General features: G+C 34.4%; 2 protein-coding genes across 9 annotated transcripts; one reads left to right on the forward strand and one right to left on the reverse strand.

The window, feature by feature from the left end:
- Positions 1-395: 395 nt before the first annotated feature.
- On the forward strand, positions 396-5118 carry LOC111290647 (protein NEOXANTHIN-DEFICIENT 1-like). 8 transcript variants are annotated; one of them, XM_022882054.2, is made up of 12 exons: positions 447-583; positions 730-798; positions 1630-1754; positions 1836-1919; positions 2005-2068; positions 2259-2305; positions 2982-3036; positions 3329-3367; positions 3584-3752; positions 4091-4154; positions 4234-4290; positions 4826-5118. In XM_022882054.2, the coding sequence occupies exons 2-12, from the start codon at positions 796-798 to the stop codon at positions 5061-5063; spliced, it is 945 nt and encodes a 314-aa protein (XP_022737789.2). In that variant the 5' UTR covers positions 447-583; positions 730-795; the 3' UTR covers positions 5064-5118. The 8 variants fall into 8 exon arrangements, with proteins under 8 accessions (XP_022737824.2, XP_089601380.1, XP_089601384.1 ...); XM_089745256.1 differs by having other exon boundaries at positions 1630-1750; XM_022882089.2 differs by lacking the exon at positions 730-798 and having other exon boundaries at positions 396-583.
- An 88-nt stretch (positions 5119-5206) lies between these two features.
- LOC111290640 (serine carboxypeptidase-like 45) lies at positions 5207-8289 on the reverse strand. Its single transcript, XM_022882043.2, has 10 exons — positions 7933-8289; positions 7728-7829; positions 7494-7589; positions 6951-7043; positions 6775-6854; positions 6399-6680; positions 6165-6289; positions 5861-5953; positions 5635-5752; positions 5207-5543 (listed from the first exon to the last, which is right to left on the reverse strand). Exons 1-10 carry the CDS (start codon positions 8183-8185, stop codon positions 5394-5396), a joined length of 1392 nt encoding a protein of 463 aa, XP_022737778.2. The 5' UTR covers positions 8186-8289; the 3' UTR covers positions 5207-5393.
- Positions 8290-12419: the final 4130 nt, after the last annotated feature.

Consider the following 12419-nt stretch of genomic DNA (forward strand, 5'->3'; position numbering starts at 1 on the left):
TTAAATTATTGATGTAATTTTTAAAAATATAATAAAATGTGTAAGTTTAATCCATGGATTAAAAATAATTTTTTTTTACTTTGAGAGAATTGAATCATCTTATATCAAGAGAATAATAATTTTTTTTATAATTTTATCATTTTCAATTAGATAAAAATCAAATATAATATAAAATAATTATTATATTATTCTATTTATCTTTATTTACATTAAACTTGATCTTAATATATCTAATTACAAATTTTATTTATCTTAAACTATATATATATAGTATAAGGGCTAAATGAATATTTAACCCAAAAAGAAAACAAGTGGTTTTGCGTTAATTAAGTGATGGCCTGTTTGTCTGCTGGTATTGTTATTTTTCAGTTGGCGCCAAACGAAATAGAAGGATGGGCAAATAAAGTCTATCCACTTCTTGCACTTGCGGAATGGCTCAGCTTACTTCTTAGCTCACCAGCTTTGTCGTCTCTTCTCTTCTCTTCTCTTCTCTTCTCTCTCTGTCGGTTGCTTCTTTCCTTTTCACCAAAAACTTTCTCTGCGACACACTCTTCTCAGACCCTCTAAAATCTTCCTTCTCTCTGTAAGCTTTTTGTCTTCTCTTCTCTTGCTTGCTTTTCTTTCAAGATTTAGTTTAATTTTTTTTTTTATATAACTTGGTTCGACTCTGTTTTACATATTGGGTGATGGGGATCATTTGGGTTTACCTATTTTTTTATTGCTATGCAGTAACTCTTTCCCTAAAATCTAAATACACATAGTGGAAACAGTGACTTGAAAACAAATTGAAAAGAAATGGTAAGAAGCGACTTGTTTCATTAGGATGCAGGGAGGTATTACGTCACTGGAAAACCCCAAAGTTGATTCATTTCTTCATATTTTAACACCAAAAAATGAATATTCTTTGAGGTTACTTGAGTTTTCATGGACCCTTTGTTTTGTTCACTCTTCTCTTCAGTAGTTGATCCATGGTAAACCCTCAAAATTAGAAAACAAGAGTAATATTTGAAAGAAAATCTTTTACCGGCATCCCAAAATTTTGTTTTGGACGCCTTTGAATTCTGTCGGTAGTTCTTAGTTGAACAATTGTTTAGTGACATCTATCGAGAAGGATTTATTTCGTAGTATTAACAATGATATAATTATGTCTTCTTTTTCAAGATATTAAAACTCATTGGGTACAATTGTAATAATATAATATATGTTTCAAATTTTTGTTTACAATTTATATATAGGTGTGTGTGTGTGTGTGTATATATATATATATATATATATATATATTTAAAAAAAAAAAAAAACAATTCTTAGATCTGTCCTCGCTGCTTCTCTTCTGGCATTTCATTTGTCCCAAGGGATTGAGTATGAGTTCAGTGGCTAGTGGCAGAAAATGTGTACTGTGAAATATGAAGCACACGCCAATTTTTATTCGCAATCAAAGCCAACTTGCCCACAAAATTTCTGCCATATAACTTAAACCTTTGTCTCCTATAGATATTTAAATTCTGACACCAAAATTTCTACTGTAAGCAGCTTTCCGCAATTTAGATCTGTTACTGTTTTATTACAGTTTATTTATTTATTCAATGAAATGAAATAAACTGCAATTTGCTTGTTGTTCTTTATTCAAAGCCTTTTTGGCATCTCCTTGCTGTTCAAGAAATTAGTTTCTTTAAAGCTAACATGAAGTTCATGGGTTACGAAGAAACAAAAAGTTCAACAGGCTATGGCAGGCCTCCATGGATATTCAAAGGCAGGTAAGTTTACATGCCTGTTATTTGGTTAATATGTTGATCTTTCTTAGCCAGATTATTGAATGATCTGAATTTAATTTTCAGTGCCTTGTATCAGCTCCATCTTGTGAAAGCTGAAACTGCTAGAGCATTCATTCCAAGGGAGTTCCGCTTAGTTGAAGCTTTTGGGTAGTCATATTTACTTACAATGTATGGGGTTGATTATGGAGTTTCAAAATTTCTGTCTTTCACAAATTAAGTATTCACAATGCAGATACACACTTGGCGGTTTTTTCCTTGCCAATTATGATGACAGCCCAGCCGGGGTCTTTGATGAGGTTTCATACTCTGATTTTGAATTAATTTTAATGATGCACTTAAGTTGTTGAATCAGTTTCTACAAATTGCATTAGCTCATTACCCTGTCCTTTGAAGTCAATTGTTTGCAGTGTTTTAGTTTAGTAAACATGAAGTAAAGGTTGAGCTTAACTAGATCACATCCTGATCAGTTAACTGTTTCTTTGCCAGCTTGTGGTGATTGCAGGAATTGTGTGGAATCCCCCATCATCTTGCGCGTACGTTTCTGCCTTCTCTTGTTTATGCTGATTAATACTAGTTAATTATCATGGATGGAGAAAATGCATCATCACTTGATAAATTCCCTGTTTGCCTTTAAAAGTCAGGGCACTACTAAGGGAAGTTCTGTTCGAAGTATTATCAGTTTCATGAGGGTTTGGCTTCAGCTAATAAAAGCAATGGGCTACAGAAATTAGTTGGTACCCACCACTAAATTGCGTTTAACTTTATAAGCTAATATGTTGGTCAATCAACTTTATAACTTGAATATCTTATTACTTTTTATTAGATTATAGAATCTTTCAAAGTTATTAGTCACATTTGCAATAGTATCAAGTAGCCTCCCTAAGAGGCATAGCAAATGGTCAAGTTGCCATTTTTGAAGTAGGTGTTGGATTCATGCGTCAAGAAGAAGTATACTTTACAATGCCTAAACCTCCTTCCACTCAGTAGACCTAACAGGTCTGCTTATGTATTTAAGCTACTTGGTTCCTGTCACAATATGGTGATGATGTAAAGGAGAAGTCAATACAGTTGTATAGAGGCATTGGATGGACTATCGAATTATCATCTTCATACATGCCTTTTCATATTCTCTATCCTCTTCTTTTTCCTTTTTTGTATTCGGACATTGCCTACTCTTATTCTTTCTTTTTCTAATTTGACTTTCAACAGATGGGCAGCCAGGGTTCTTGTGAACAGTGAAGAAGCTTGTCACCATGGACGAAAGGTAAGACGAGGAGGTTTTAGAATAGGATAGCATTCCAGGATGGTCTTTTTAATCACCAAAAATAGAAATCTGGTGTAATTTATTTAATTACACCTCTGACTCTAACTCCAGACCAAGACCATTTCTCTACACTTGACTCCTGCAACGCCAATGGTTCAACATATGAATGTTGCACCAGGTTGCAGAGTTCCTGCTACCCTATGAACCAGATGCATTTTTAAACCAATTAATGCCATAATTCCTTTAGGTCTTCTAATGGGAAGTGTGAACTTGCATGGACTTTTTCTTGCAGAACGTAGGGCTTCCAAGTCAGGTAGCCAGATTTTCAAAGGTACTGCTTGTTCTGCCAGTTCCTCTGTAGCTTCATCACTAGCACAATTCTTCTAGTCCATAAGCTTGGTCTAAATTTGTATAGTACTACTTAAAAATTTGTAGAGAACATGTGTCAACTTCTTTGTGAAGGTGAACTCTTTATTTGTTGGGGTTCCTCTGCTATATTGAAGGCATAATCGTGTTTATTGGTCTAATCATGTTTTGTTTGAAACAGAGAATTACACCAGTTCCTAGACAAACAAAGGGTAAATTTGGTGGCTTTCTAAACAGGATTGGTGTTGGGACCACTAACCGTCTCTCAAAAGATTGCATGGATGTTCAGGTGACAGAAGTTGTGGGAACGGCTTCATCAGATATCTGTAATATCAAACTTATAACTGATGGTGAATTCATGCACTGATTGTTTTAATTAGTTAAGAGTTCAAACTGGTTTTGTCCATTTGATGTGATGAAAACTTTCATAACATTTTCTGTTCTAGCTCCTAAAGTGATGGCCCTCCCAATTCTTGAGCATTGCCCCTGGTGAAGCAGTATTATTATGTAAATGAATCAAAATCACTTAAATTTGCAGAAATCATCAGGTCTAATGACAGGGAAGGACAGGGAAGGACAGGGAAGGGAAGGGAAGGGAACGAATTTCTCTTATCTCTTTGCATCTAGCATTAATACTTGTGGTTAATTTTATAGCAATTTTTTTGGTAACAATCTTTGGTGATTGCAGTGCCTAAGCCGAAATTCAACAAATGGATGGGCCCGTTGATCACAATGTCACTTCCAAGCTTTAGGTAATTTCCTACATGATTTATTTTTTCACAGAGTTTCCTCTTTGAAGTAGATGGTAATTTTTATGTTGTGAAATTGCAGTGGCCAAACAGAGTATAATCCCAACCTTTTGAAGTATTCTTGCCGCATTGCCTGCAGGTATTTAAGATATTTTTCTTTTCCCAAGTTTTTTTTTTTTTTTTTACCGGTAACCTTTTTTCTTTCAGCAAGGGACTGAGCCTACAGGTACTGTTTTAAACTAACATGTATTGGCTGGCCAAAGAAAAGATCTAACTTTTTTGGTGGGAAGAGATGAAAATTTTAATCTAATAATTGGAATTTTATAATTCAATCATTAGATCAAAAACTTTTTTCTTCTTTCCTGCTAAACAAACTGTAAAAGTGTGAGAGTTGACACTAAAGTCACCAACTGTTATGATACCGAATCTGGTAGACATTCTTGAAGCAAAAATATCTTGTGCAATTCTACGCGAGAATGGTTTTCAACCTATTGCGTTATGAACATTAGTACTCGTATGTTTGTCATATCTAATGGCTTTAACATGTATATCACTTGTGTAATTGAAGTAATTCTCTTGCCACATCCCATTTTCTGACTGGAAAATGGGAAAATTGTAGAATTAGAAGTGTCTGATTCTCTCTGAAAGTGTCTTCTGAACGTTTTACTTTATAGAGTGCGAGCGGTGCGGCCAGCTAAGGTATCAGGACCATCACCTTCAAAGGACAGAAACAGTGATTTCAAAACTACAGATTTTACAGCTGAGGAACTCGTAGATAAAGGAAGAAACCTCAGCATATCGATTATGTTATCAAAACCTATTCTAGCTTTGGAATTTAATTGCTTGGAAATGCAAGTTGAAGATCCCACGATACTACCCAACAACTCTACATGCTCTTTACGACCTGCTTGAGCATCCTGCTCCTCTTTGTTGTTTTGACATGAATAATATAAAATTCTTTCCTCCATTCTTTTTTTTTTTTCTTTTTGATTCTACGTGATTTTAGCATGCAGCAGGGAAATGATTCCGGACGATGCAAGATGCAAAGTTCCAGACGACAACAGTTCTGTTTTTTCCTTTACTTGAGATCTTTACAAATTTTTTTTTATACATCCAGTAAGAAACCAAGGAACAAAAAGACAAACGCAATTTTCATATTCAGACGGTTAAGAACCGCCTTCACCAATCAAACTGTACCTACAATCTCAATCTTTATTCTCAATCCAAGAACTGATCAGGAAATCAGAATGCTTCCGGTAGTGGCCGGCCTTCTAAAAATGCCTTGAACAGAACCAGTGATCTCTCAGGCTGCGAGAATGGGGCTTCATGGGATGCTCCTCTAATGGTGGCAAAGGATAGGATATTTCCATAAACCTGAGTCCAGCCACCAACCTGCAATAAAAAGAGTTATCCTTCGCAGATGGTAATAACATCATAATACTAGCATAAACTTCAAATTTTAGTAATCTCCATTGAGATTTACCTGCTGCCCTTCAAACCAAACTCGGTAAGGCACAGTGGTTTTCAAACCCAATTCCTTGGCCAATCGATTAACTAATGTTCGACTTCCAGTCAATGGGATGACAGAATCTTGATCCCCACTATTTTTAAGAACGTCATTTATGAGCAGTTTAGTCAACCAGACAAAAAAACATATGCACTAATGTTCAGAAAACAAGAAGAAAACCTTTACTGTGAGAACCATTTACCTGTATACCATGACTGGAATTCCTGCCTTCACGAGTCCACCCACGATAGTGATTGTTGGTATCTCCAGATCAAGCGGTTCATAATCTAGGACACTGATGGACAAAAATAGAAGGAAGATTATTAGGCGACTATATCAAAAAACTCATCGCATGCACAAAGCCTCAAATCCGAATAAAGAAGTTTAGCAGAATATCTGAACTTAAATATTATGCTTGTTCCATGGGTTAAAAAGATTTATAGAGTTTTTATTACTGGCTGTAAAAACAATGATCATTGGATATGAATTCTGCAGAAAAGAATTACTTGCTGCAGACAGCCCATTTATGGACTCCTACAAGACGTGCATGGAGAGCCTTCTGCACATCTTGCCTGTTTAGATAATTAACTGTTTCATCTTCTACGCAGACATCTATTGTCTCACCAACTTGCTGTTGGACAAAGAAAAAGGAGATAACAAGTCCAAGTTAGTAAACAAGTAGCAAGGACTAGAACGTAAAAATTAAAGAATCCATTCTAGTTTGTGAAAATTAAACTCACTTGGGGAGTTAGGACTTTGGATTGCGATAACACTGATGATATACAGACATCAAGGGTAACATCATACTTGTCCACAAATCTACTAGTTTCTGTACTTACTTGGCTCATCACCCTTGAACAAATAGGAGAAACGGTTCCTCTGTTATACTCGCTAACATATCGCGAGTAATTACAAGAAATGGTGAACATTTTGTATGTAGAATCCGATATCAGTCCATGAGACCAGAAGAATTCAGCCCTTGAATTAAAATCAGTAGCAAATTCTAAAACAGGATTGCCCAGCTGCAGTTTATTGGAGCAAACAGGAATAGGTATTATAGATTCATTACGTAAACAAAAAAAGAAAAGATTAAAATTTGTTTGCCTAACTACTTACAGCAATTCCTTTCAAATTGAACAGCTTATCCTTCTTATTAAACTGAAGCATAAGTTCTGCCAGCTGAGGTATATAATGACCTAGTTTTAGACATAAAAAACAATTAGTCTTGATTCATATTAAATCCTGAATCAAGAAAGAAATAGTAGTAATGTTTTTGAGTAGCAAAATAATACCTGCGTAGCTTTCCCCTGAAATGAACAGGCTTCTATTCCTGTACTGAGGGAATTTGAGGAACCAATTTTGCAAAAACACCAGATTGTCCCTGGCTACAATAACAAAGAGAGACAAAGTTTGAAAGATGAAAGGTAGCCTGGAAGGTGAACTTTTGTCAAGTGAGATGGAAAAAAAAAAAAGAACAGTATGCATCGAACATGCCATTACCGTAAAGTGAAAGACAAACACAGACGGCATCACAACATTATGAAATATTCTCGGACCCTTTGCGTGAAAAGAAGTCAAAAAAGGAGAGGGAAAAAAGGAAGTTTGAGAAAAAAAATAAGATAACCCAAAACTTAAAAAGACAATGGGAGAGGAAAGAGAGTAGGAAAATAAATTCTCTTGAGTATCCAGTATAGAAAATCTGTTTCTTCTGCGACTCAAGATTACTTTCACACATAGGAATGTGGAGTTAATTACTCTTTATTTTATTATTTTCAAAGAACAGAAAATGGGAATTGATTAAAACATAAATAAAATCTGTTAGATTGGAGACTTACCAGTGATCTTGTCATTAACAGCCTCATAAGAGGAGACGTCAGTAGAATAAGAGAACCCAACTCCAATTGGGGCCTCCAAATACAATATATTGGCTTCTGCAAAAGAATGAGAATGTTAACAATCAAGTTATTGAGATGTTTCTGAAATCAGAAGAACCATATCCAGGAATATAAATATAAACTAAAAAGACCATAATTAACAAAACGTCTATTACAATAAATAGGTAACTCTACCTCTATTCCAGCTATATTCGTTCTTCACCAGCACTTCCCCACTAGGCCTGAATGGTCCGTTCTCAGAAAATGCTCCAACCCCCAATGAAGAGCAGCCAGGCCCTGCAATTCACAACAGAAAGTTAGAAAAACCAATTATGTGCTAAACAAATATGTAGAAAAGAAACATTATCTTTTAGCGTGAGAGATTGAAAAAGTGGGAGACCTCCGTTGAGCCAGAGGACAAGAGGCTTGGAAGCTGGATCTACTTCAGCTTCAGCAAAGTAGTAAAACAAGGCTCTCTGTTTTTTCTCATCAACGGTCACATAACCCGAGTATTGTTGGAACCCGACTTTGGGTTGACCGGGTAACTGAGTAACCCGATCAAACAGAGCTGGAAAACACTCGACTTGAACACAAAACCAAACCTGAAGTACAATTAAGCCCAATGCCACTGTTCTCCAGGGTAAAGAAAGCATTGTCTTTTTTTTTTTTTTCTTTTTTCAAATAAGAGGGCAAAGAAACCCAAATAGAGAGAGAGAAAAGAAAAGAGAGTAATCGCTACAACGTAGCTAGGTGGGTGTGCATTTTATAAAGAGAGAGGTCATGTTCTTTTGTTACTATTCTATTACATCTAAAATAATAATATAATAATATAAATATAGTGAAATTCTTAAAGCAAAAAACTTTTTGTTTCTTGAAAGACTCTAGGAGCTGAAACAGACGCGTTGGGCTTTTTTTTTTCTTTTTTGGTCTTCAGGTTGAGATGGTATGAGTTCAGTCTCGGGAGATGGTGACCAGGGCTGGTCAGCAAATGGCAAGGAGACTGTTACTGAAAATGAAAACAGAGAATACGCTTTATGAAAGCCCTCCATGATGACATTTGCTCACGGAGGTTAAAGGTTTTAGCAAACAGTCAGTCATACACCACTATTCGTTTTGTTTTTTTTTCTTTTGTTAGAAGCTACTACTATACATATACTACAGTAAGCCCAAAAAATACATTGAACTACCATTTTTATGTATTTACCAGCTTTGGTTTGGTAATTGGTCGCAGCATACAGCGTAAGCCTGAGTTGTGTTCCAGAGAAAAGGAGCTTTACAGTAATGCTTTCCCACTGTTTACTTTTTTAGTTTTCTCCATTTTCCGTTTTTGCCTCTTCAAAAATCAAAAGCAACGTGACATTGACACAGCAGGTGGTGTGTAATTATTTCTCTCAAGAAAAATGTCGCCTGTTTTTCAGAAAAAAAAAAAAAGAATAAAAAAAAGCAGATGAGAAGAATCATGATTGGTACAGGAACCAATAATTTTTTCATTTTCTTGCAGATTTAACTTGAGTGCTTCGGCCTGTTTTATATGTACAAGCACAGACCGTATCTCTTTTTCCCCAATTTCGTTGTTGTTTATCTATTATGAAAATTAAAAAAAAAAAAGTTGTGATAATTCATGATTTCATCTCGTCAAAACATAATAATAGTGAAATTGATGAAATCTTTCGAGAGTTTATTATGCCATACATGCAAGAGTATCCCCTGGGCTGGGCCCAATGTTGCAATAAATTTTCACAATTACGAAAATTTTTCACAATTACGAAAATTTAGGCCTTTGGAGAAAGAAAGTCCAAAATTTACACCGTTTGTCCATCGTGGAACTGGGTGGGGGGTGGAAAACTAGCATCAACGAAAATGCAGTCAACGTCGATGACGTTATACTGTTTGCTTGTGTCCTCATCTTTTAATTGGAAACAAACGCTTTCGTGTTTTTAGCGTCTAGAGTCTGAGCCTGAGGCAGAATCTTTACATGTATTGTGCAATCGTGCTTGGCTTTCATTGACCTGTCCGTCCAAGAAATCTTTGGATTTGTCTGATCTTTCTTGCTGTAAAGTGTGTTTCGTGGTAGCCAAGCCTTCACCACTCTCTCAATCTCGTCTCCTTAGATTTTTACATCGGGCCTGCATGCGAGCTAAGAAGGCTAAACGCTAAAGCGGAGTTATGGCAGAAAGCATTTAGCAGGCTTGTTGCTTTTAAGTTTGATTTCAATTTGACTTCTAAAAGATATGTTGTGCAAATTGTGATTCTCCATTGCCTAAGGGTCAGGGGTCAATGAAATACAGATTCATTCAAAATGGGGGATTTGATCAGTGATTGTGACAACTGATAAACCTAAAAGGCTTGTGAAAGCATAGTGAAAGCAGAGCATAACATAATGAACGTATAGACTATTGGTGTCCTCGGATTCATCATTCACATTCAATCGGCTTGTACCAATTTTTCTTGATGTCAAATGTCAAAGTTCTGCTTTTCAGGATAGCTGAATATAAAACTTCAATTAAAACAAATAAACACCTAGATTCTTTTTTATGTGGTTCAGATATTATCAGTTGGATCCAAATAGCCAACAACAAAGTAATTAGTATTGACTGCCTCAGCATTCGGCTGCATTACAGCCTTTTTTCCTTTTGTTTCTTTCATGAAATATTGCTACTAACACAAATCTTACAGCCTTTTGATAATTGAGAAGGGAAAATCTTCCATTTACATATAAAAAGTGCTTATCATTGAGGCATTGTAACTAGACAGAAAGCATACCTCTTTAATTATTAGAAATTTTGAAAATTTGAAGTATTTGACAATAGGTAAAGAGCGAGGAAAAAATATGATGCAACTGCTTTGTGTGTGTGTGTGTGTGTGTGCGCGCGCTTTATGTACTGATTTGTTGCTCACATGTCAAAGAAGACCACTTCTGTTTCTCGTATGTATATGAAAGTGAAACCATATACCAGTTGTCTTGTAGAAATACAGAAAAATAAATGAGTAGCTAGCTTTTCAACTAAAGAGAAATTAAAAGAAGCAGGAAATGCTTGTGGTCGGCCCCATGGATAAGTTTTCTCGGAAAATGTGCGGGGAAATGAGAGTGGAACAGGAACTGGAGCATGAAGCTCGAGCTTTTTGTGGAGTCTTGAACTGGAAGCAAAGTTTTGGTCTTGAGAAGCTCTTTCGATGAATACAGTATATTAGTAACAGACAGAGGAAAAGCAAGTCAACTTTTTTTTAAATTATAACAAAAAGATCCCATAAACTCCTCATTTCTAGACTGTAAACTTAAGGTAGAAGTTAGTACCCCACAATGTCTTTCAATTCTTCCATCATAGCTTTGATTAATATATATACTTGTACAAGATTTTTTCCCCCTAATTTCCTATTTATTTTTCAATCTAAAATTTCAAACTCACTAACGATATTAATGGATAAGATGCCAGTAGATTAAAACATTTCTCATCTTCATCTTTAAATTTTTATATTAAATCTATCCCTATACTTATATTTTATGAATATTTTAAATTTATTTTTATTTTCATTTTCACGAATATTTAATAGATACGAATAATTTTCATATTCATAATTTAAAAAAAAAACTAAAAGCTAAAAAAAAAATTATTTTTTTATTTTTATCTTATATATTTAGATCATTTTTTATAAATATATATTAATATATATTTTTTTAATAAAAATAAATTAATTTTAATTAATTTAAAATAATAATTTATATTATTTAATAAAAATACATATACTAAATATATAAATGGGATACAGGTACGTATAGATGTTTTATTACCTATTATCATTTTTATATCCAATAAAAATTTAAAATCATATTTATTTTTATTTAATTACTCATAATGTAATATATATCTTTATCCTCATTGGGATAAAAAATTAAAATCTTTATTAAATATGAATAAAATTAAAATCCTTGAAACTCACAGGTGTGGACATCATGACTTGATCTGGGCAGTCGGAACAGTTAAGCTAAGCTACTGATACGAGGTGTAAATCTGGTTGTTTAGACTGCAAATACAAACTCTTCTCAGGAGATGCAAATAACACTTGAAACAATGGAAGATAGTCAAAGCAGCTGGTAAGGATATTGGAATTCAACAAGCCAATTAAGAAGTCGGAAATATGTAAAAAATGTGAACTATAAGACTTTCAGATAGGTTGATAATAAATGCAGCTAATAGGTGGATAACTTCGAAGGCAGTTGGGAGGAAATTTCTTTTGTCTTTTGTGTGAGTGTGAGCCCTTAGGTGATGATGGTGTCAAGAGGTGAATGATTTCCACTTGAGCATGTCGGAGAAACATCTTCATCATGCCAAAGCCCAAAAGCATGGCATGCCAATGTGACTACATCTTCATTCACCGAGCTATACCAATAGCTCTTCAAAAAGCAAACTTTACTTAAAAGCACAAGAGAAAAAAAAAATTGAAAAAAAAAATTCTCTAAACATTTTAAAATTCTCTTCATATCTCTAGAGAGTAAAAAACAAGAAAATTTGGGAAAAAAATTTCTCGGAATATTTCAAAATTTTTCCCGTCAAAAAAATTAATAATTCCATAAATATTTTTATATATTATAAATAAATATTATAAAAAAATTTTAGATCCGTAACTAGTTAACCTTCCCTCTCAATCATCCTCTCCCTCGTCTTAGTGATGGGCCACTTGAACTAAATCCCATACAAACTTTTACATCTGAAAAAAATTATAAAGTATATTTGGAAGATCAGTTGCACTCAAAACATAATCCCGGATATAATCATTCCATTGCAATAATTATGAAGGGAAACAAAGGGAAAAAGGGTTAATTTTCTAGATGATTTTATCTACATCCTTCTTTCAAGGTGATATATATATATATATATGCCACTCTTA

The sequence above is a fragment of the Durio zibethinus genome, chromosome 16 (assembly GCF_047325235.1).
Source record: "Durio zibethinus cultivar Kanyao isolate XHJ-2024 chromosome 16, ASM4732523v1, whole genome shotgun sequence".
Classification (NCBI taxonomy): domain Eukaryota; kingdom Viridiplantae; phylum Streptophyta; class Magnoliopsida; order Malvales; family Malvaceae; genus Durio; species Durio zibethinus.

Excerpts from the sequence above, each read along its gene's own strand:
- LOC111290640 (XM_022882043.2), bottom strand. The coding sequence starts at position 8,185 with ATGCTTTCTTTACCCTGGAGAACAGTGGCATTGGGCTTAATTGTACTT. Across the intron at positions 7,830-7,932 it reads TGTCCTCTGGCTCAACGGAG|GGCCTGGCTGCTCTTCATTG; the intron begins GTCTCCCACTTT and ends TGTGAATTGCAG. Across the intron at positions 7,590-7,727 it reads CGAATATAGCTGGAATAGAG|AAGCCAATATATTGTATTTG; the intron begins GTAGAGTTACCT and ends ATTCTTTTGCAG.
- LOC111290647 (XM_022882054.2), top strand. Across the intron at positions 2,306-2,981 it reads AATCCCCCATCATCTTGCGC|ATGGGCAGCCAGGGTTCTTG; the intron begins GTACGTTTCTGC and ends GACTTTCAACAG. Across the intron at positions 3,368-3,583 it reads AGGTAGCCAGATTTTCAAAG|AGAATTACACCAGTTCCTAG; the intron begins GTACTGCTTGTT and ends TGTTTGAAACAG.